Source organism: Drosophila tropicalis, unplaced genomic scaffold (assembly GCF_018151085.1).
Source record: "Drosophila tropicalis isolate 14030-0801.00 unplaced genomic scaffold, ASM1815108v1 contig_443, whole genome shotgun sequence".
Lineage (NCBI taxonomy): Eukaryota > Metazoa > Arthropoda > Insecta > Diptera > Drosophilidae > Drosophila > Drosophila tropicalis.
In genome coordinates this window covers 6,096,538-6,117,920 of record NW_027172907.1, presented here as the reverse complement: position 1 = coordinate 6,117,920, position 21,383 = coordinate 6,096,538, and the positions used below count along the sequence as shown (strand labels likewise).

At 37.1% G+C, this 21,383-nt stretch overlaps 7 protein-coding genes, 1 long non-coding RNA gene and 2 other non-coding genes across 11 annotated transcripts; 3 read left to right on the top strand and 7 right to left on the bottom strand.

Annotated features, from left to right (window-relative positions):
- Nucleotides 1–4,481: 4,481 nt before the first annotated feature.
- On the bottom strand, nt 4,482–6,141 carry LOC137573801 (matrix-remodeling-associated protein 7). Its single transcript, XM_068285845.1, has 2 exons — nt 5,783–6,141; nt 4,482–5,721 (listed from the first exon to the last, which is right to left on the bottom strand). Exons 1-2 carry the CDS (start codon nt 5,915–5,917, stop codon nt 5,305–5,307), a joined length of 552 nt encoding a protein of 183 aa, XP_068141946.1. The 5' UTR covers nt 5,918–6,141; the 3' UTR covers nt 4,482–5,304.
- Nucleotides 6,142–6,173: 32 nt separating this feature from the next.
- On the bottom strand, nt 6,174–7,508 carry CycH (cyclin H). Its single transcript, XM_068285844.1, has 4 exons — nt 7,109–7,508; nt 6,608–7,038; nt 6,437–6,548; nt 6,174–6,362 (listed from the first exon to the last, which is right to left on the bottom strand). Exons 1-4 carry the CDS (start codon nt 7,426–7,428, stop codon nt 6,245–6,247), a joined length of 981 nt encoding a protein of 326 aa, XP_068141945.1. The 5' UTR covers nt 7,429–7,508; the 3' UTR covers nt 6,174–6,244.
- A 265-nt stretch (nt 7,509–7,773) lies between these two features.
- On the top strand, nt 7,774–9,433 carry Zmynd10 (zinc finger MYND-type containing 10). The gene is made up of 3 exons (XM_068285772.1): nt 7,774–8,720; nt 8,786–9,267; nt 9,337–9,433. The coding sequence occupies exons 1-3, from the start codon at nt 7,860–7,862 to the stop codon at nt 9,392–9,394; spliced, it is 1,401 nt and encodes a 466-aa protein (XP_068141873.1). The 5' UTR covers nt 7,774–7,859; the 3' UTR covers nt 9,395–9,433.
- Nucleotides 9,434–9,440: 7 nt separating this feature from the next.
- On the bottom strand, nt 9,441–10,361 carry LOC137573750 (small ribosomal subunit protein eS12). Its single transcript, XM_068285773.1, has 4 exons — nt 10,303–10,361; nt 10,170–10,212; nt 9,855–9,989; nt 9,441–9,794 (listed from the first exon to the last, which is right to left on the bottom strand). The coding sequence occupies exons 2-4, from the start codon at nt 10,184–10,186 to the stop codon at nt 9,527–9,529; spliced, it is 420 nt and encodes a 139-aa protein (XP_068141874.1). The 5' UTR covers nt 10,187–10,212; nt 10,303–10,361; the 3' UTR covers nt 9,441–9,526.
- LOC137574370 (small nucleolar RNA U18) lies at nt 10,061–10,131 on the bottom strand. The gene has a single exon (XR_011031991.1). It is a non-coding gene; the product is annotated as a small nucleolar RNA U18 (small nucleolar RNA).
- A 331-nt stretch (nt 10,362–10,692) lies between the features above and the next one.
- On the bottom strand, nt 10,693–11,485 carry LOC137573799 (small ribosomal subunit protein eS12-like). Its single transcript, XM_068285842.1, has 3 exons — nt 11,437–11,485; nt 11,123–11,257; nt 10,693–11,062 (listed from the first exon to the last, which is right to left on the bottom strand). The coding sequence occupies exons 1-3, from the start codon at nt 11,451–11,453 to the stop codon at nt 10,795–10,797; spliced, it is 420 nt and encodes a 139-aa protein (XP_068141943.1). The 5' UTR covers nt 11,454–11,485; the 3' UTR covers nt 10,693–10,794.
- Nucleotides 11,329–11,399, bottom strand: LOC137574369 (small nucleolar RNA U18). The gene has a single exon (XR_011031990.1). It is a non-coding gene; the product is annotated as a small nucleolar RNA U18 (small nucleolar RNA).
- A 467-nt stretch (nt 11,486–11,952) lies between the features above and the next one.
- Nucleotides 11,953–16,343, top strand: Adk2 (Adenosine kinase 2). 2 transcript variants are annotated; one of them, XM_068285840.1, is made up of 3 exons: nt 11,953–12,162; nt 14,666–15,149; nt 15,322–16,343. In XM_068285840.1, the coding sequence occupies exons 1-3, from the start codon at nt 12,146–12,148 to the stop codon at nt 15,856–15,858; spliced, it is 1,038 nt and encodes a 345-aa protein (XP_068141941.1). In that variant the 5' UTR covers nt 11,953–12,145; the 3' UTR covers nt 15,859–16,343. The 2 variants fall into 2 exon arrangements, with proteins under 2 accessions (XP_068141941.1, XP_068141940.1); XM_068285839.1 differs by lacking the exon at nt 11,953–12,162 and adding an exon at nt 14,472–14,577.
- A 474-nt stretch (nt 16,344–16,817) lies between these two features.
- Icmt (isoprenylcysteine carboxylmethyltransferase ste14) lies at nt 16,818–18,636 on the bottom strand. The gene is made up of 3 exons (XM_068285841.1): nt 18,248–18,636; nt 17,789–18,160; nt 16,818–17,323 (listed from the first exon to the last, which is right to left on the bottom strand). Exons 1-3 carry the CDS (start codon nt 18,503–18,505, stop codon nt 17,036–17,038), a joined length of 918 nt encoding a protein of 305 aa, XP_068141942.1. The 5' UTR covers nt 18,506–18,636; the 3' UTR covers nt 16,818–17,035.
- Nucleotides 18,637–18,710: 74 nt separating this feature from the next.
- LOC137573864 (uncharacterized) lies at nt 18,711–21,203 on the top strand. Its single transcript, XR_011031931.1, has 2 exons — nt 18,711–18,998; nt 19,063–21,203. It is a non-coding gene; the product is annotated as an uncharacterized lncRNA (long non-coding RNA).
- The last annotated feature ends 180 nt before the right edge of the window (nt 21,204–21,383 follow it).

The following is a 21,383-nucleotide window of genomic DNA, read 5'->3' as shown; positions in this document are numbered from 1 at the left end:
TTCTATATGTGTATGTATGTATATATATGTATATGTATAGTTTGTAGTTAATAGATATGTTGTTTGCGTATTGATTTTCTGTTTGTTTACTTAATTTTAATTAATTTATTATGATTTTTTTTTTTTAAATACAAATTTATATACATATACACTATATAGTATTCATACGATAAATGAGAAAAAGAAAAGAAAATAATAATAAAAAAAAACAAGAAGTTCACACAAATTGAAACATTTGGGATCCTTTTTTAAACGACTTTTATGGTCATTCCGTTGAAATCTAGCTCTTTGGAAACTTGCTTTGGTGACATAAAAAGCTTCATTGAATTGACACATGACCAAACGTTACCTTTCTCTCCTCTCCAAGCCCACCCCCCTCTCAATCTCCCTTATCCACTGACTCTTTTCTCCTCAACCTCTGCGTGTCTTTTTACATGACCATCTACAGCAGAGAAAAAAATTTGTTCAATATATTTTCAATCGAATTCAACTGTCACCCAATCGATTGTGTCTATGTGTGTGTGTCTGTGTGTGTGTATATGTTTATGTGTATATCCATCAAGGAGATCCTTGAAAGACACATGCAACATGCCTTATTCATTATATAAGTTGCTTGACATATATCGCAAATGTCAGAGCCTACCTCAGATATTGACTACATAAATGTAATTATGACAGCTGTCATCATCGAACTTGGCTGAAAACAAATGACTTAGGAAACGAACTGCAATTGAAATGTATTTCATCGCTGATCAGACAGTTGCTTTCCCCCTCCCAGCGACATTTTCAGATCAAATCACTATTTATTCAAGAGTTGGTTTTAACTAAAAGTTCACTACCTTCAAAGAATTCATATTTCTAATGTAGATTTGCTACTTAATAGATCAAAAGAACACAGATTATTGAAAATTTAAATTCTTGAAATATATGAAATTTCCAAGACCCACATTATCCTGAAAACTACCATTAACCCATCTTAATAGGTCCTGGCTTGCCACTTTACTGGAAAAGCTTATTTTTTTGGACCTCTTTCAGATGTAAATTGTTGAAAATAGCTAGACAATTACCCGATCTTAAGAAGACAATACTAGAAAGTAAGTTAAGTGAAAGTAGTAGGCTAAGGCTATTTATTTATTCAAATCTTTTGATCAATATTCTGTTTAAATACTCAAAAACTTGGAACTCTTAAGGCTAGGTTATAGAAATGTGCCTTCAAAAGTAAGAACAAAAAAAAAAAACATATAAATTAGTTGTTAAACTCAATTTACTGTCAAATTGTGGCGCCAGATACAAGTCGCCAAGACATTCAAAGGAATTTAAATATAGACAAAATTAGCTAATTATATTTAAATTTGTACATTTAACTAACAAACTGTTTTAAGACTAAACAAGTTAATCCAGGTCTGTCTACCTTTCTCTATCTCTCTCCCTCGCTCTCATCAAACTATGTATATACATATGTAAGTATAAAGATATAACTATACACATACTTAGAGATAGATATGCCTTGCGATTGGCTCTTCTTGAAAACAATTTACACATCTATTAATATGTACTTTTATGTGTTGTTTCTATGCCGCTGTGTGTGTGTGTGTGTGTTTGTGTGAAACACGCCCCCTGAGAGTAAGGTAAAACAAAGTGAGATACCAAATGGTTGTTTAAATTCAATCATGCGCACACACACACACACACACAGAAAAACTCACCTGCACATAATACTTTAAACAAATAAATCCACTCAGAGTGTAATGCCTTTTAAAATGCATTTATGCGCATGGCCAAGAGCCGTAAGGGGAACGTTGGCAAGTGGCAGGGAACCAAGCGGCTTAAGAAGTCTATAGAAGCCTGAGGAGGTTTGCCCCCACCTTGCGACAAGTGTCTCGTTGTGTACTTAGTTAGTTAGATGCTTGTTGCAGATACTTTCGCAATGATTTTTATTGGTGTCGCTGATAATGATCACAGGCAGCAGATCGAATGAGATTCAAACGAATGCAATGGATGGCAAACGATTGTTGTTGACTACGGAAATGGGATTATTGTAAGCCACAGACATATGTATGTACGTATGTACATACATACATATATCTACTTAACTTTCAAATGCCGTCGATCTAAATTCTAGTCTACATCAGAAGGACCACCCAAAATGCCGCTGTGACAACATTTTACAAAGAAATGCACTTGGAGAAAAAAATCAAATACTATTGAATTGTAATTTGGTGATTCTGTTGAAATTGTTGCTAAAATACTGGAAATTGTCTTTTTATTATTATATGATTTTATTTGATTTTATTATATGATTTTAGAGGTTGTTCCATCAAACATGAGCTAAAGATACGCTGAATATGTTCTGAATCAATTTTCAAAACTAAAGAAATTTATTTTCTTTTGGTGTATTGAGAGTTTAATCTTTGTTGTTGGTGGTGTGTATTTTTTATTTTCTTTTTGGTTTTACGATTTACGACTGTTGAACTTGAAGCATTCAATAAAATGAAAAATATAAATAAATCTATGGCCCCCCCAAAAAAAGAAATCAGTTTACTATAACAACAAAAGCAGGCGTAGCATTTACAAACAATGAAATTCAATGCAATAATTCAACATTCAATTGAATTTTAAGTACGATTCCTTCCCATTTTCGAATTGTAACTAGAAACTCAACTGTCATCCCATCGTCTGACTGTCTTACCGACGGCAATCCATCTCTGTTGTTGTTGTTTTTGTTGTTGCTGCTGTTGTCAGTTGTCTGGAGGCTGTGGCTGCTGCTGGGGTTGGGGCTGGGGCTGGCTGGGAAGACGCACGCGCATAAGTTTCAAACTGAGTCATAAGAGGGAATTGGCCCAAAAACAAGTCGAATCAAATGCAAAAGCAAAACAAAACCGAAAAAGGGGGGCAAAACCAATCTTCAAGTTGAGCTCATGTTAAAGTAGCATTGAATTTTGATGGCAGAGGCTGTCGGATCAAATTTTTGCCTACATTGGAATGGAATGCAAATATTAAATCGGATAAAAAACATATTTAAAATGAAATTTAGAGCATTTCAAGCGGTGGGTGGGGGGTAGAAGAAAAAAATTTTAGAAAGTTATCTTCAAAAAAGTTTTCATAATATTCTTAAACAAAATACATCTTGATGCTTGATGATTCTGGTGAGGAATTTTTTGATTAAGTCTCTTAGGACTTCTTACAAAAAGTTCTCTTGATTTTTTTGATGAATTTCTTAGGCATTTCCTTAATGAAATCCTTGCTATATTACCTAATGATTTATATAATGAATTTATCGAAGAATTTCTTGATTATTTATGACAATATTTGTTCGGATTGCTTGATAGATTCCGTGTTGAGTTTCTTGATAGGTTCTTTGATGAGTCCCTTGATAAATTTCTTGAAATGTTGATCAAATCCTTGTTAAATCAATGCTGATATCAATATCAATCAATGTTAGATAAAGTATCTTTATCCGTCATTTCTCGAGAACATAAGGTAAGGTAAATGTATTCTAGTAATTTTCCTCCAATCGAAATCTCATTTAGCCCCTGATACGTTGATATACGCTTTCCTCTGTAAGGGGTTTTGTTTTTTTTTTGTGCTTTTGTTTTTTTTTTATCTCAACCGGTACCAAAACATATAGCAAGAATCACAGCGCATTGCATCGCTCGCTTCACACTCGTTGGCCAGACGGTGAAATCGCAGCAAGAGTAAAAGATCAACAAATCGTTGTTACAAGAGTTCAGAGTTGTCAATAAAAATTAATTGCAATTTTATTGCCATCGACGGCAGCTTCTGCATACAAAGTACATCTCACACGCAAGAAAAGGATACATTCACTTACCCATACAGTTGGTAGCGACGGACAAGAGAGCCTAAATATCGAAAGCGTATCAATCGAATCGACTTGTTGCATTGCCCACCTAAAACCCGGCATACAACACTCCATTTGACCCAATTTCGTGGCCGAAAACGCACAAAAACGAAGAAGGCGAAAAACAAAAGACACACTCAGAAAGATGGTGGGGAATCGCGAAAAATTAATTCAATTTTAACAAAACAGTTGATGCTGGGGAAGGAGCACTGGCAATAAACTACTTTAAAATTCATAACACGTGCGTCCCAAAACGGCCAACAGCTGTAAAGCCGTTGACAAATCGTGCCAGAAGGAATACTCCGTCGTATATACATACATACATAGGTTTAAATATAGTTCGGTTTTCTGCACCTCTCTCTCTCACACACACATAATCAGTTTTATCCAATATATCGAATTATAATCGGTGAAAAATTAAAAGTTATGATAATATTATTAAGCGAAGTAATCAAGATAAATGACTTCATTTAATAAATGAAATATATTTACGATTATCTACCTCGAAGTGATTCACTAAATTGTAGAACAAGATTTACAATATAGTCATTAGCAAGATCTTTATCTCGGCTGTCGCCTAAAACTATGCTATAACTTTTCTTGAAATATTAAATATTTGAAATTTCAACAAGACAACAATTATTTGAATATATTTCTATATATACACACATATTTCGGCTACATTGAGAATTAACACATTTGCTTTAAAATATAATATAATACTTTGAAGTTATTCCGCTTTTCCCTGTACCGCGAACGATAAATATATTAAGATACTCTTTATTTAAGTACATTAAAAAGAGATTAAAATCTCTAATCATTATTTTATGTATGTTCTTCATCTAAAATTAAAGAATTAATGCGATCGTTATCTGTACTTGGATTTTTTTTTTTTTTTTGGCGTTTGTGTTTTTGATATCCACACGAAAGCAAGTGGGATGGCAGACATTTGATATTGCCTTCTGCCAAATTTATATTAAGATTACAGCTTTAATTAATCGCGTTTTTGGTTTTTGGACAGCAACATTCTGGATTCATTAATGGAATATATTCATTTTGATTATCAAGCATATTTTTAACACAAAATTAGGAAACTTTAAACTAATATGGATGTTGTAAAAACAATGTCTACAATTATGGAAGCTTCATTGTGTTAAGTACCTTTTGTTTTGAATTTATATTATTAAATTGAGTGAGTCTAAATAATATTATCACAAAAAACCTTAAAATATCTCAAATTGTTCTTACGGAAATGGGATAACTATCCATATACATAGATGTTACGTACCTTGAAGTATGTATAGAATCGATTTTTCTATATAGTCTAATGGAGAACAAAATTCAACTGGAATTTAATGACTACACATTCTGGTGGAGACTTTGGAAGCGGCTAATTCCTCCTCAAACTAAAATTTGTCTTTGTCTTTTGGCTGGCTGGACGATGGTCAACGATACAGCCGCACTTGCTCCTTGAGATCATGATCACTGATACGATCCTTTAAATTTAATTCCTGTTCTTGTTTGCGTAACAATTCAAATATTGCGGCCAATTGTTCGCGTTCAATGCGACGCTCTTCTTCAATTTGGCTGGGTGTTAGATTCTTTTCCAATTTGTGTTGCAAACGCTTGGCCTTAATTTTACCCATTAAATGATTATAATCTTGACCAGATTGACTCAACTCTGCCTCCTCCTCATCGTCGTCATCTTCGGCGACGTCACTGTCACTAAATTGCTCCTCGTAGGCCTCATCATCGTCGTCGTCGTCATCGTAATCTTCATCAACGTTGACGTGATTGTGCCGATGGCTATTTAACAGCTCATCAGGCAGTTCATCTGGGCCCAAACCTTCGTCTTCAAGTTCCTATATACAAAATGGCAAGATTAATGGGCAAGAAAAAGGAGCGCGTTGCCATTTGACTTACAGTTTTGTCCTTGAAAATGTTGGAAAAATAAAGTGCACTGAAAACACAAAGCACCAGGGTGAACAGTGCGGCCAGATAGTTAACAGGTAAACCAAAAAATATGCCAGCCAGGTCAAGATCCAACAAGTGGGCCATGTTCTGGTCCTTGATTCCTTGTTTTTTGCTTTTTAACCGTGCAAAATATTTGCAATCGTTTGTTTTTCTTTGAACAGCTGCTCAGCGTTGCTAGAGATGGGCAATATTTCCAAGGCCGTGACTGACACGAGTAGTGATAGTCAGTAGTCACAGTGGTGATCAAATCACGGAATATCCTAATAACGTATACGATATTCACAGTGGCCGAATCTTAGCCACCGGATTCCTTTCTTCTTGAGTTAACATCTTCCTGGACTTGTAGATATGACTTTTATATTTTAATGTAAACATTGTAATAAAAATTGGTAGGGTTTCTTTAAGCGTATTCTATTGACTTATATTCATAGCCGATGTATCCGAGCTCACATCAGCTATGTGAAATGAGGCGTCGTCGGCGGGTATATCATCTTCATCCGTATACAGGCGGCGTAGGCGTTCCTTATACCTTGTTAACGATAAAAGGAAAATCACACACACACATTACCAACACAACCAACAAATTCAAAATCAAAAACTTACAATTCACTAACGGGATTATTAGCCTGGTTGCGACATCTATCCAGCTTCTTTTCAATAGCTTTGACTTGATCCCTGTCTGGTGGCTGATACTGTTTAACCATAATCCGAATCTCTAAAATTTTGGAAATGCAAATGGGTTAAATACTCTGTTTATAATATATGTGCACTCACTTCGAACAGCGTCTATCAGAGCGGGCAGTTTGTCTCGGGCCGCCACAAAGAGTAATTCTGTGACATAACTGTCGAGATTCTCCTGCTCTTTGCTTGCCGCGTGAAGAACAGCGGCCAAACCGATCTGTGATGGAGTATGCAACAGACATGCATCCGTATAAAAGGTGGCGTCAATAAAACTATCAATATGTGGACGCAAACGTTCCGGATTTTGCATTTTACTACGCGTTTTAATATCTATTATGAAGCCCTCAATGGGGCGGAATGGATTGTGTATGGTTAAATAAAAGTTCAATTGTCCTATTAACAATAGCTCATTTGAGAGGACTATATCGGTGGCTTTATTGCGATCCCCCTTTATATTGTTCACAAACTGATTAATGGACACATTGAACTCCTCTATTTTGCAGGCCACAAATACGCAGGTAGCTCTGTAATTAAAAGACAATATGATGAACAATGTTTTACGACTTGTCAGCATTTCAAAGTATGCGTCCTTACAATATCTCTTTTGGATGATAATCCATTGGTGTGTTGTTCAAATAAAAGCGCTTGAAATAATGAAATGCCGTTCCCACGACACACTTTGGCATGGGCGGATCGAAGCGGCCACAAAAGTCGGCTAAATGGATCTCATACCGCTTTAATAACAGGCGTTCCTCCGCCGGTGACAGGAAATATTCATTGACTTCGCAATTATTGGCCCGAGCTTCGGCCACATGTTGTTCTATATATTTGGTATTCTGCTCAACTCGAAATGACGCCAATTGGGTTTCATTGGCAAATGTCCAAGATCGCTTTTGAGAGCTAACCGGATACATCTTTACGGGAAAATAAATAAAAAAAGACACACTATCGCGGTTTGGCCAGCCAGCAATTACGCTCTCATCGTTATTGATTAGGGATGTGCGATAGATGAGTACAGATACCGCGCAAGATTTTTCATTATTTGCGATATATATCGGTATCGTTTGGAAATACTCGAATTAAGTCAAACAAAAACGTTATGTTTAAATAACTTCTGATCTTGCCCATTGTATACTTTAGTAATAATAAAATTGATTATGATTCTATATTCAAATATTTCCCATTGTCTATCAATAAATTTATTCTGTTAGGAAATCTTAGCAACCTAGGATTGCCATGACAACCATTGAGTCAAACTTCCAATCATTATTTCACATTCATAATAGTCTACCGATCCAAGAGCAATCACAAAACAGGAGAATTTTAGTTTTTTAAATATTTTACTATGGTTAACTTTGTATATCCCGAGGAGCTCTACTTTTTTGTGGAGAGCATTCGCAGCTTCGAAGTGAGCGAAATAGGCAGCTCCAAATGGCTGGAGGTTCACGAGATGGTCATTAAACTAAGCCAACAGGCTGCCTTCGAGGTTGCCCAGCATCGTGAGGAGGAGGTTAAGGAGTTTCTCATCTCCAGGGATAAGCTGCGTTTACTAATCCATGAGGCATTCTGTGTGAATCTATGGAAGACACGTGTCCTACCACATTTACTGGAAATAGATCCCAATCCACAGGCAACATTTTTAATCTATACAGTGCTGTATCATGAGGCTGCTTTGGTGGCCCTTTTAGATATGTGTCTCTATCATCCAAGTGGACGTGAGGTACTGCAGGAATCTGTACTAGATCTGGTCGATTATTGTGCCTATTCAGTTTGCCAGGTGATAGGTTTGGTTAGCATGGGCTATCATGAGAACGAATCAAAAGTGGATGTCGACGAGGCTGTGCTTACTGAACTGGAGCGCCAGAAAAGAGACCTAATTTATAAGATTGGCTTACGTTGCGTATCCATATTGAATTATCTAGCTGAAAATATGCCCTTGTTGCATCTGAGTGCAGCCCGTCGAATGATGATTACCCATGATATACCATGGCTTGTAACCGATGTACTCTGCTTTCGTCCCTGGCAGCGTAAGACCAGCAAGGGAATTGAGAAATACATTGATGAAAAATGGACAACTGTGGAGGAAATGGCCAAGATAATAAAGCCCGAAGCTCAGGCTTGGTTTTGTGTCCGTCAATTAATACTCGATCCAGAAATAATGAAGTATTATACTCTCAATGAGGCACGTTGCAAGCAGCTGTCCAAGGTAAAGAAAGATCAACCTCACTTCGCCCTCGTCCTCATCTTAAATGCAATTCCTATCGTATTTAGCTCGTAGGTCTAATGAATGATGCCCTACTGGATCAGCTGCCAGTCCTAATCGATTTGAAACAATTTCTTGGCCGCCTAACTCTTAGCGGTAATGTCGCGAATAAGTCACACAATTTATTACTCGAAGATTTGCCACAAATCCAAGAGGACTTGCTCAAACAAGTTGAACGCGATGGCGGGTTTTATCAAATTGCCCAGGCTCAAGAATCTGTGTTCCTAAGCACCAATCGAGAGGAAATCTGCGCCTTGGCCAGCAAATTGAGTTCAGCCTATAGCACAGAGTTACTCTGTGAGTTGGAACAGAACATGGCCGATTCTAAGGTAGACGACAACGTCAACAATGATGCTAAAGGGGCAGTCGGAGGTGCTAACGTTGAAAGCAAAGAGAATGCCACGAACTCCTCTACCAAATCTTGTGCCATATGCAAGGCAAAGGCCTCGAAGAAGTGCGCCAACTGCAAGCAGATTCATTATTGTTCACGGTAAGTCGTTTGTCCACTTCATCTCTAGCTTGGGTTGTCAATTGAATTTGTTTTCTTCTTCAACCACAGTGAATGCCAGCTAAAGGATTGGCCGCAGCACAAGCTCACGTGTCTGGGCAAGGTTTAAATGCAGAACTATTTATCAAAATAAAGAACATTCCAAAAATTACTTATTTTTTTTTTTTTTTTTTAGTCGCACTAGAAAACTAAAAAAAAAAAAAAACTTAGGTGGTCTCTCATTCAACAGACATGACAGTGTTTAACTGTTCTGTCTGAGATGGTCCTTAACCACATCTAAAGCGGGTGTTTCCTCACCGAAATCCTTGATGACCACCACAGAGCAACCGCAAACCTTGCGTGGCTTACCTTCCTTGTCGATCTTGCACAAACCAGACCATTCGCCCAGCTTCTTGTGCGAGTCAACACGGATCAAAGGAATCTGATGCTCGTTGCACAGGGCAGTGACCAGTTTCTTGTAGTTGGGCTCATCGAAAGATTCGGCCAAAATGCAGAGGACAGCCTGACGCCTGAAGGTTATGACAAATAATAAATAACCATTCATTTCTTAGTGCAGAGAGGAAACTTACTTGTCCAAAGCCTTACAGGCCTGATGGATGCCATGGACCAAACCATCGGCAATCAGAGACTTCTTCAGGACTTCCTGGAGAGCAGTGTTAATGTCCATGGCACCACCCAAAACTGGGGCTGCAGAGGGCACATCACTGTAATTGAGAAAAAACTAGATGTCAGCATTTCTTTAAATAAAGTGGAGTCGAAACTTAGTCAACTATTGAACAGTCAGTAATTGGAAGATTTATAATCAACGTAAATTCATAAACACGGACCAATTAATTTCATCATGTTATTCGTATACAAAGAAAATACATCGAAACAGAACTTACATATCAGCGTCGGCCATATTTTAGTGGTAGAGGATACACTGCACTGAAAAAAGTAAGCATAATAAATTTATTAATTAGGATGCCGGTTATTTTAACAGATTACCGTTTGTCGAAAAATTTGACACGTCCGTACCTTTTGAACAACCGGAAAGAAAGAGGCAGAAAAGTTGTGAGCAATTAGAGATGAAAACTTTTGGGCTATCGATATGTATACAGGAGTTGCAATCGATAAATATCTACGTATCGCAACATTTATCGGTTTGAGAATGCATCCCTGGTAGTCACTATAATTTCTTCTAATCGAATTAAAATATACTCTACTCTGAATGCGTGAATATTTATATGTTTACCAGATATGCTTTGTTGGTGTCCCAAATCACACTAAACATATGTATGTACATATAATGCGAGTGTCGTAGGACAGAATACTCTCTTTGTTAAATGCCAAGCTGCCCAACACTTACTTTCTAATAAAAATAACTACCAAGTCATGGCAAAAATTGGGAAAAGAACATTAAGAACGTTTAAAATTTTGGTTTTTCTTTTATTTGTCTTGTATTTTTTTCAACTTAATAAGATGTAAAAAAAACATGTGGTCTCTCATTCAACAGACTTGACACAGTGTTTAACTGTTCTGTCTGAGATGGTCCTTAACCACATCTAAAGCGGGTGTTTCCTCACCGAAATCCTTGATGACCACCACAGAGCAACCGCAAACCTTGCGTGGCTTACCTTCCTTGTCGATCTTGCACAAACCAGACCATTCGCCCAGCTTCTTGTGCGAGTCAACACGGATCAAAGGAATCTGATGCTCGTTGCACAGGGCAGTGACCAGTTTCTTGTAGTTGGGCTCATCGAAAGATTCGGCCAAAATGCAGAGGACAGCCTGACGCCTGAAGGTTATGACAAATAATAAATAACCATTCATTTCTTAGTGCAGAGAGGAAACTTACTTGTCCAAAGCCTTACAGGCCTGATGGATGCCATGGACCAAACCATCCGCAATCAGAGACTTCTTCAGGACTTCCTGGAGAGCAGTGTTAATGTCCATGGCACCACCCAAAACTGGGGCTGCAGAGGGCACATCACTGTAATTGAGAAAAAACTAGATGTCAGCATTTCTTCAAATAAAGTGGGTTCGAAACTTAGTCAACTATTAAACAATCAGTAATTGGAAGATTTATAATCAACGTAAATTCATAAACACGGACCAATTAATTTCATCAAATAATTATCATATAAAATTGTACATTATATTAAAACTCACATATCAGCGTCAGTCATTTTTTAGTGGTAGAGGATGCACGGCACTGAAATGAATAAACATAGTTTAATTAATAATAAAGATGCCGGTTATTTTCATAGATTAAAATGCACAACAAATTGAAAACACATCCGTACCTTATTGACAACCGGAAAGAAAGAGGCTACACAGCTGTTATCATTTAGGGACGGAATTTTTTTTATCGGATTGTTATCGATATAAATTGTAATTCAGAACTTGGCAACCTTTCTTTCCTAAAAAATTGTTTTTTTTTCTATGTATGTATATTTGTTTTACATATAAGCTTAATTTTTTTAAATTACTTGCTTTCTTATTGTACAATTGCCAAATGGAGTAATTCTAATTTCGTTGTAGTCGAACGATAATTTATTTAACATCGTGTAAACTTTACAAATTTGCGTATTTGTCAACACTCATTCGCTATTACCACCTCTGATTTGCTCTCATATCGATATACATCGATACTAAATCGTAATAGCTATCGATTTATCGAAAATTCAACGGGCGCCCAACAGCTTTTCCTCCGCACACACACCAAAAGAAGCTAGCAAAAAAGTTATTGAATAATTTTAATTTATAGTGCAATAACAAATTATAGTTACGCCTTATTTATCAAAAGTAATATAAGCCTCAGCTAAACAGTTAACAGTGCAATACCGTGTATATGTTTATATAAGAATACAGCAACGATATGACGAACACGCTACAGTAAGTGGGAATATCTATTGTGGAGCCAAATGGTCCAAGAGGGAAGATGGTGGCGGTGGTGGTAGCGGTGGCCGTGTGGGGTCGGTGGGCTAGTGTGTGACGTTCGCTTAGTTTTTTATTAAAAAAAAAAACACACAACAACAACAACAAAAAAGCACCATGTGCTCCCGTTGTGTATTGTGTCGCCTTATACATATGTATGTGATTGCCTCCGTGTATATACATATATATGTATGTACATCTATATAGTACATGTTTCATACATACATATGTATATCTAATTGCCGAAAATTTACGGCGGCATGTGAAAATCGTGTGCAGAAGCTTTAGCTTGTGTTTATTTGTGGGCACTGTGTGTGTGCGTCCCTCTGTCTCTGTCTTTCTCTCTCACCCATTCCCTATATGAAAGCGCGCGTGCTTATGTTATTGTTGTCGTTATCTATTTGAACTAGCATTTTTATACCCTTGCAAAAAGGGTATATTAATTTTGGTCAGAAGTGTGCAACGCATAGAACGAAGCATCTCCGACCATACAAAGTATATATATTCTTGATCAGCACGACGAGACGAGTTCAAATAGCCATGTCCGTCCGTCCGTCCGTCCGTCCGTCTGGATCAACGCAAACTCCTAGACCGTAAGAGCTACAGAGCTTTTGCACGCAGGCTTGTATATACTGCAGGCGTTGTATATCTCGGATTCAGCCGGATCGGACCACTATATCATATAGCTCCCATACAAACCCCAAAGTCACGAACAGTGACTTTTCTCAATAACTTCGTTATTTTCTATGTTATTACCTTAAAACTTTATATTAGAGAGTTTATTACGCTTATAAACGACTGTGCCAAATTTGATCAAGATCGGATGACTATATCATATAGCTCCCATAGGAACGATCGGTCGAAAACAGTGACTTTTATGAATAACTTCGTTACTTTTAACGTGATTGTTTTCAAATTAAACATTTGTTAGTTTAATATATCTGTTAATGACTGTGCCAAATTTTATCAAGATCGGATGACTATATCATATAGCTCCCATAGGAACGATCAGTCGAAAACAGTGACTTTTGTAAATAACTTCGTTACTTTTAACGTGATTGCTTTCAAATTAAACATTTCTTAATTTAATATATCTGTTAATGACTGTGTCGAATTTGATAAAGATCGGGTGACTATATCATATAGCTCCCATAGGAACGATCGGTGGAAAACAGTGACTTTGATCAATATCTTCGTTATTTCCTATGATTGTAGGCAATTCTTTCGCAAACATAAGCCTTTTTAGATAAAACGTTCTTCCACATTGATGGCTAATAGGTAAGGAAAGAGTTACCAAAATAGTTGCAAGGGTATACAAACTTTGACGCGGTCGATGTTAGCCCCGGCCCTCTGGTTTTTGTTGCTGTTGCTGACCTGTTTGACATCGGGCCAAGAATGAATGAACAAAAAAAAAAAAAAAAAAAAAAAAAAACAAATTGCATATGTGCGTCTGTATTTGTGTGGATTTTGGGCGAATTTGCTACTTAAATCGAAAATTTCAAAATATGCGGACTGATAAGCCGATTTAATTCTTACCAAACAAATGGCAACAGAGCCCAACTACAATAACAAGAACATGTGGCATAAACAACTTTCACACTAATGTCCAATTTATTTAGCAGTGTTTAATGAGAAAACAAAATCTGGGTCTGCTTCTTACACAAGATCAGATAAATTCAATTGGCATTTTATATAAAGTTAAACTTTTGGTTATAATTAGAGTTCTATTCCAGTATTTACAATCCGCCTTTCGTTTGTTTTTTTGTTTTGCTTCCCATCATTAAGTCAATAATAAAGTATACGCACGGTGTGACAGCTAAACTAATAATAAAGTTAGATGGAAAAGTATTTAAACTTGGCTTGTGTCAAAACTATGTCATCGAAATGTTTGTTCTCAACAGGTTAAAATATCTTTGTTTTGATCAACTGTTTATTATTTATTATTTACGTAAGGCTAACAACCAGTCAATCATATATGTATGTATGTAGAGACAGACTAAACTGAAAAGACATTGGATGAGAGTTTCCTTCCACCTGTTGCCTTCTTATAAACCCTAAGAATACATTATGGGCGGATCCATATTTTGTTTTTTTTCTAGAATAAACTAAACTATTTTTAGGAGCCAAGTGTATTGTTGTTGCTATTGCTAGATTTGACTTGGCCCCGGCTATCATTGCGGTTCATCGCCAACTGATAATTGTGTTTCAACTGAGAGTTGTGTGTGGCTGGGTCGTCGTTAGGTAGTTCTGAATGGTCATTGTTGATTTTGATGTGAATCGCTAATTGAAAGCGTTAGTAGAGACAAGCCCTTGTCATCGAGCGGAGGCAGCAAAATTGTAGCACAACATGAGCACAAGCAGCAACAATGTTAGGTTTGTTTTTCGTGGACCGGCGGGCTGGCAAGAAAGATGATAAGATTTGAGATGAAACTAAACTTCCTTGCATCTATTTTATTTACAGAGAAGGTATCCTAGTCGGCTGCGGCAATCCGCTGTTGGATATTTCAGCGAACGTGCCCATGAATTTCCTGGAAAGATACCAAATGAATGAGGATGATGCCATTTTGGCTGAGGATCGACATATGCCCATTTATCGTGAACTTGTGGATGGCTATCAGGCGGAATTTTTGGCAGGAGGTTCGGTGCAGAATTCCCTACGGATCGCTCAATGGATATTGGGTCAACCGAGAGTTGCCGTCTTCTTTGGCTGTGTGGGCGAAGATGATTATGCCCAGAGACTGAAGGAGAAGGCCAGTGCAGCGGGCCTGGATGTCCATTATCAGGTGAAACAAGAGCAGCCAACGGGCACATGTGCGGTATTAATAACAGGCACACATCGTTCACTTTGCGCCAATTTGGCGGCTGCGAATCATTTCACTATCGATCATCTGGAACAGCCAGCGAATAAGGCTCTGGTGGATAATGCCAAATACTATTATATATCGGTATGTGAAATGCAATTGAAATCAATGACCATACATTGTAATAGTTGCAGCAGATGATTATATACAAATGTAGGACTATGATTCATAGTCATTGATGGAGAGATTCATATTACACTTCCTAAACCTTTTCCTGCTAATTCATACTGCTTTTTCTTCCGATCCATCACGACAGGGCTTCTTTCTCACTGTGAATCCACCGAGTATAATGCATGTGGCTGAAACCGCTCACGCCAAGCAACGGCCGTTCCTAATGAACCTCAGCGCACCATTTATATCGCAATTTTTCATGGCACCGCTTATGGCCGCTATGCCCTATGTGGACATCATATTTGGCAATGAGGCGGAGGCTCATGCCTTTGCCACTGGTCAGGGCTGGCCAACGGATGATCTGCGCGAGATTGGCAAACGTATAGTCGGCCTGGAGAAACTAAATCCAAGTCGGCCACGCATTGCCATACTAACGCAGGGCTGTGATCCGGTATTGCTCATTCAGAAAGACTCAGTTGAAGAGTTTCCGGTTACACGATTGGCGGTGCATGAGATTGTAGATACCAATGGCGCTGGGGATGCATTTGTTGGCGGCTTCCTGTCGCAATTTGTGCAGGGTAAATCTTTGGATGTGTGCATACGATGTGGCAATTATGCAGCTGGTCATATAATACAAAATCCTGGCTGCACTTACTCTGGTTCACCGCAGTTTGTCGAATAGAGCGAGCAAGAGATAACAAAAAATTGGGTGACGACAGACAGAGATAGCAACAGCGCAGCGGATGTAACACAGGCACACACACCCACACCACACAAACACACACACACACACACACGACACACACTCTAATACTAAAGTAGAGGCGCAGTTTTTTGCATATTAAGTTAATAATTTTCTACATAGAGATTGACTAAGACAATTTTTTGTTAACACTGATAATTTGATTGTACATAAAATATACACATACACACACACACACCACATATATATATATATATATACACAACAAAAAAACACACACTATATATATATACACTAACAAATTCATATATAGATAGAGCAATATTCGAATTTAAATTGATAATAAAACGAAAAGAGAATAATTAATAAACAAAAAAGACAAAAAGTGAAAAAAGAACTATGAAAACAAAAGAAACTACAAGAGACATCACATGGCAACATTTTTTGCACAATTTTAAAAATAATTTGCTCCACTTGTTATTATTTATTGGGAGAATCAGGGTTTAAAACTGACTTATTTATTGTGGGGGATCAGTAAAAGTTGCATCTACAAAGATTTGTTTAAATTTGATCAGATGGAACAGATAATATTATAGATTCTTTACCATTTTGTAGAAAGAGTATCACAAAATGATGATAAATGTGTTATCTTTAATTATCTAGTAAAAAATGATTAATCATTTATTGTGATTCATGTAAAACAAAGCCAAATATGATGATGCAAAAACAAAATGTATTTTAATTAAAGTTAACTTAACTTGTCTCTGAGGTGACTTGAAATAACATGACATTATTATTGTTGTCATAACTCCGATCAAAGGGCAATATTTGAAGACCTTATCTACTACAGTGATAAGGATCAAAACATCTGATTAGATTCCCAGATGTTTTATGACTATGTGGAGTTCAATTTCGACACAAAAACGAGATGTAATAACTTTGTTTTCTATGATTTATATGTATGTAAATTGTATATTGTATATATTGTATATGTTGTATGTATGTATTAATAGAACATGTTGTACATTATGTAATTACAAAAGTTTCCGCATAGAGCTTACACTAGATTGTTTGTGGTTTGAAGAATTTGTGTATCTGACTGATCTTTGAAAGAAGATTCCATTGGGCCCATGAGGGTCGTCACAGGGGCCATGGGCTATTCAATTAGATAGCCCTTGATGAAGGGCAGACCCGTTGGCACACGTTTCTGATAGCGTACATAGTCCGATTGAAAGAAATTAAGCAACGAATACTCCTCAACATAGATGCGATCATGAAAGAAGAGCCAACTGACTAAAGCATATAGGCAGACACAAATCGGATTCATTAAGACAATTTGTGTGCCAATTGACCACCAGAACCAGCCAACATACGACGGATGCCGACTGTATGCATAAATGCCATGTGTAATGAGCTTATGATCCGACTGCTTTTCATCTTGAACCTGCAAAAAAGAAAGAATAATAAGCATGATTTCCCCAAGTCTTATTTAGTAGTCCTTCTCTTGCCCTCAATTTGTTCAAGTTATCTTCAATTAGTGAAATCATAGAAACATTGTGCCACTATACAAAGGTATGCGATCGGAAAGAGATAATAAAAAGAGTATAAGATAAAGAAAACCATGATGGGGCAATAAAAATTGCTAAGCATATTGAAACTTCAAAAGAATTTTGTTTTGCTGATAAGGTAGCTACATATTTGGTCTATATAATTTTGTTATACAATTAGGTATACATGTTTTCTGTCAAGAGCTATTTCAAGTCGCCCGTCTGTCTACACTTGTTTCTTGAGAGAACTTGGCTACCTTTTGAGACAGAATAGGTGAAACATCAGTAATGTAAATGGGTAAAGGTTCAATAATCTTTCAAAGCCATTTTATGTCATAAACTGACATATTGGGGATACCCACCAAATGTGTAAAGCTCCGCCCGGCTGTGATAATTGCTGTCTTCCGTATCAGTTCACCGATAATGCATATTGCCACGCCCACTAACCATATATAGGCATAACGCTTGAATTCGGGCAGAAAGAATAATTCTAATACGAATTCAATCCAACTGGCTGCTGCTGCCAGACCATAATGCACTGAGTGATTGAGCATAAAACTGTCAATTGTCAAGGTGCGCGGATTGGCCCAGGCAATGACCAAGAATTCGGAATAATGAAAAAATGCCATAAAGCAGCCATAGACACCAAATTGCTGCCAAGGTTGGGGGGCAAAACAAATGACTAGAATGCTGACCGCCTCGGCAAATCCCAGAAATGAGGCACGGATGGCCACCTAGAAAAGAAAGCGTATGAGTCATTGTCAAAGGAATACATATACGTGTGCATATGTATTCATAATAGTATTTCCGATCGTACACACCTGATAATCACTGTTCCTAAGTAAAAATCTTATTATCATATTAATTAACGCATAATAAAGTACTGGACCCCAGAGGACGGCACCCCAAACATTTGGCACAATCCCATAATGGATTTGTAGCACGGATGGCACAAGGATCAGCAGGGATGTGGCCAGGAAACAGTTAAGACTGAGCCGACCTTCATAGCAAAGGCCATAACCGCTTCCACTGCTGTTCGATGATGACGCCGTTGGGGGGCGCTGATTGTTTGCACACATTACAACTAAATCACAAGGATATTTGTGCTGCTCTTGGCTGCGATAGCTTGGATAATTCAGTTTTTCACAACATTTGTTTGTCTCAAAAAATCCGGAAAAATGTAAATAAAAACAGCTACCGGCAATATCGATAAATTTTGGACAGCTGGGGTTTTGTGGATATCGATATCATAGATATGCGTATATCGATAAGTAAATACAGTAAGTAAAAACAAACAATTTCAGTGTCAGTCGTATATGTTGTAATGTCCACAAGTAAGAATAAAAGGACGAGAATGGATCATCAGGTCAAGGTAGAACCCGAGGAACCTTTTTTTTGAAGACTCACAAATAGATGAAGATTATTTTTATCCGGATATTGTGAAGCAGGACATGGATGAAACGGAAGATGCGGACGATGATGAAGATGTCGAGGACGATGAACCCACTTCAGAGTTAGAAAATGAAGAGGTAGAATCACTTGCCACAACGCAAAGGCATTATGGCAACAAGGGTAAGTGGTCCACTCTAGAAAGGTTTAAAGAATTGACTAGATAAGACTTCCCCCTCAATTTCAGACCATATTGAATTTGTGTTACAGCAAATTATGAAAGACATTTACACACTATCGCCTCGACGAAAGGGACGAAGTTTCGTGTGGACCATATTATCAGAAATCATTAAGGATGATGACAATACTTTGAAGGGATATTTATATTGCCGCTCATGTAAAAATGTTATTAAATATTCACCAACACAATCTTCAAATTTAAGTCGACATAAATGCTGTCAATCGCTCCGAGATTCCTTCTCTCAAAAGGGGTTTTCACCTCTGGACAAAGAGTCTGCTATTGATTCCTGCATGGCCTGGATAAATGAGGATGGCCAAGAAGTTTCAGCTATCCATGGCTCCGGTTTTCTCAAATTAGCAAAGTTTTTCATATATATTGGATCAAAATATGGGAAAGATGTTGATGTTAATCGTTTGCTTCCCGAAGCAACAATACTTTGCCGAACAACACTCAAATTGGCTGAAGAAAAGAAACTGCAAATTAAGGACGAAATCGCCGACATTGTCCACAGTGGCAGAGCATCGGTATCAGTGGAAATATGGACGGATAATTATACGCCTAAAAATCTAATGGCAGTTACATTGCACTACGAAAACAAATTGAAACTATTTAATATTATTTTGGGATTGGAGTCTTTAAATCTGGAGCACTCAACAGCTGCATACATTGTCAGCAAGTTGAAAACATTCTTCAGTGAGTTTGGCATAAACAATATGAAGAGAATCAATTTTGTAACAGACCGAAAATCAAATGTTGTAAAAGCCCTGGAGACGAATGTTCGTTTGAATAGCAGTAGTCATTTATTGGTGAACGTCCTGGAAGATTCTTTCAAGGAAATCTCTGAATTAACAGATTTACACGAGACGTGCAAAGAAATTGTTAAGTGCTTAAAGAGAGCCAACTTAGATCATCAGTGGCTAACATCCATGGAAAATGAAACGCCCTTATATTGGAATTATAACTTTAGTGGTTTCAAATCTATAATAGATCATTGCTTGGAAATAAATAAGATACTCAAGGAAAAAGATGCAAACAAACGTTTATCGCAGGGTGTTTTTTCAACATTAAGGCAGCTAGTTGAATTGTGCGATAATTTGGAAATTATATTCAAAAAATTGCAAGTTTCCGAATCTCCCTCCTTGTGCTTTGTTATACCGTCAATTCAAAAAGTGAAGCTTCTGTGTTTGCCGAATGAAACAGATGTGCACTCCATTATATTATTAAAAGGAAAAATCATTGATAATGTTGATAAAACATGGCATTCAAATCTAAGTATATGGCAAAAAGCAGCATATTTTCTGTATCCACCAGCTTTGAAGATGCAACCAAGCAATTTAAATGATATTAAGAGTTTTTGCATTTCTCAAATTTGCAATCAATATCAAACGACATCCGCACAAGATCCAAATAGTCCACACTCGGATACACCATCTTCTGGAGCTGAACGCAATTCTTCATCAACAGTGTTTTTCTTTTTCCCCCAATTGATCAACAAAAGCGCAAAAGACATTGAAAAAACATGCGCAGACGAATTTGATAGATATTGTAACGAAAATGTTAAAATAACTAAAGATTTTAATGTATTCGAATGGTGGAAATCAATGGAAAAGGTATATCCATTTTTAATGAAATTCGCGCTGAAAATTCATTCGATTCCCGCTTGTAGTACACCTGACGATGTGATACCAGTTATGAGGAAAAAAATTGGACCTAAATTTTTGGGTTGCACGTTATTTTTGCATTCATACTATAAACATTTTGAAAATTAAACCCTTTAGTCTATACATTTGTATATTAATAACTTAACAATGTTGTGTTTCTTACATGGAGACTAATAATAAATGTAAATCAGGTTTAATGATTAATTTAAACCTGAAGAATGCGTTCGTTTGTAAAGTGATTCGTAATTTGAATTTGCGTTTTGCCTATAAAATATCAATAGACATCGAAGCATGAGTTAACACTTTCGCCATAACTTTTGATTTTACCCGCATTTGCCTTCCAAAATTAAAACATGTTGGCATAAGTTGGTTCGTTTTTTCTTAAGTGTTTACATTGATAGTTCTTGCCATAGATCGATACAACAATTAAAATATCACTGAATTCGCCACCTTGCCCATCAATAAAACTGTAATTTACAAACTTGTTATGATCTGATTGGTTTTTTGTTTTTCTAGATTTCCTAAAAAATTCAAATTTGTTTCTGGAACCGGAACCACTCCCAGAACTAGCTGGGCTCTTTTTTTTTTTCACGCCAAGTTTCTAGCTAACGATCGTCCAGCACTATCGATAACCAGCACCATCGATAACAGCATTATTGTTATTTA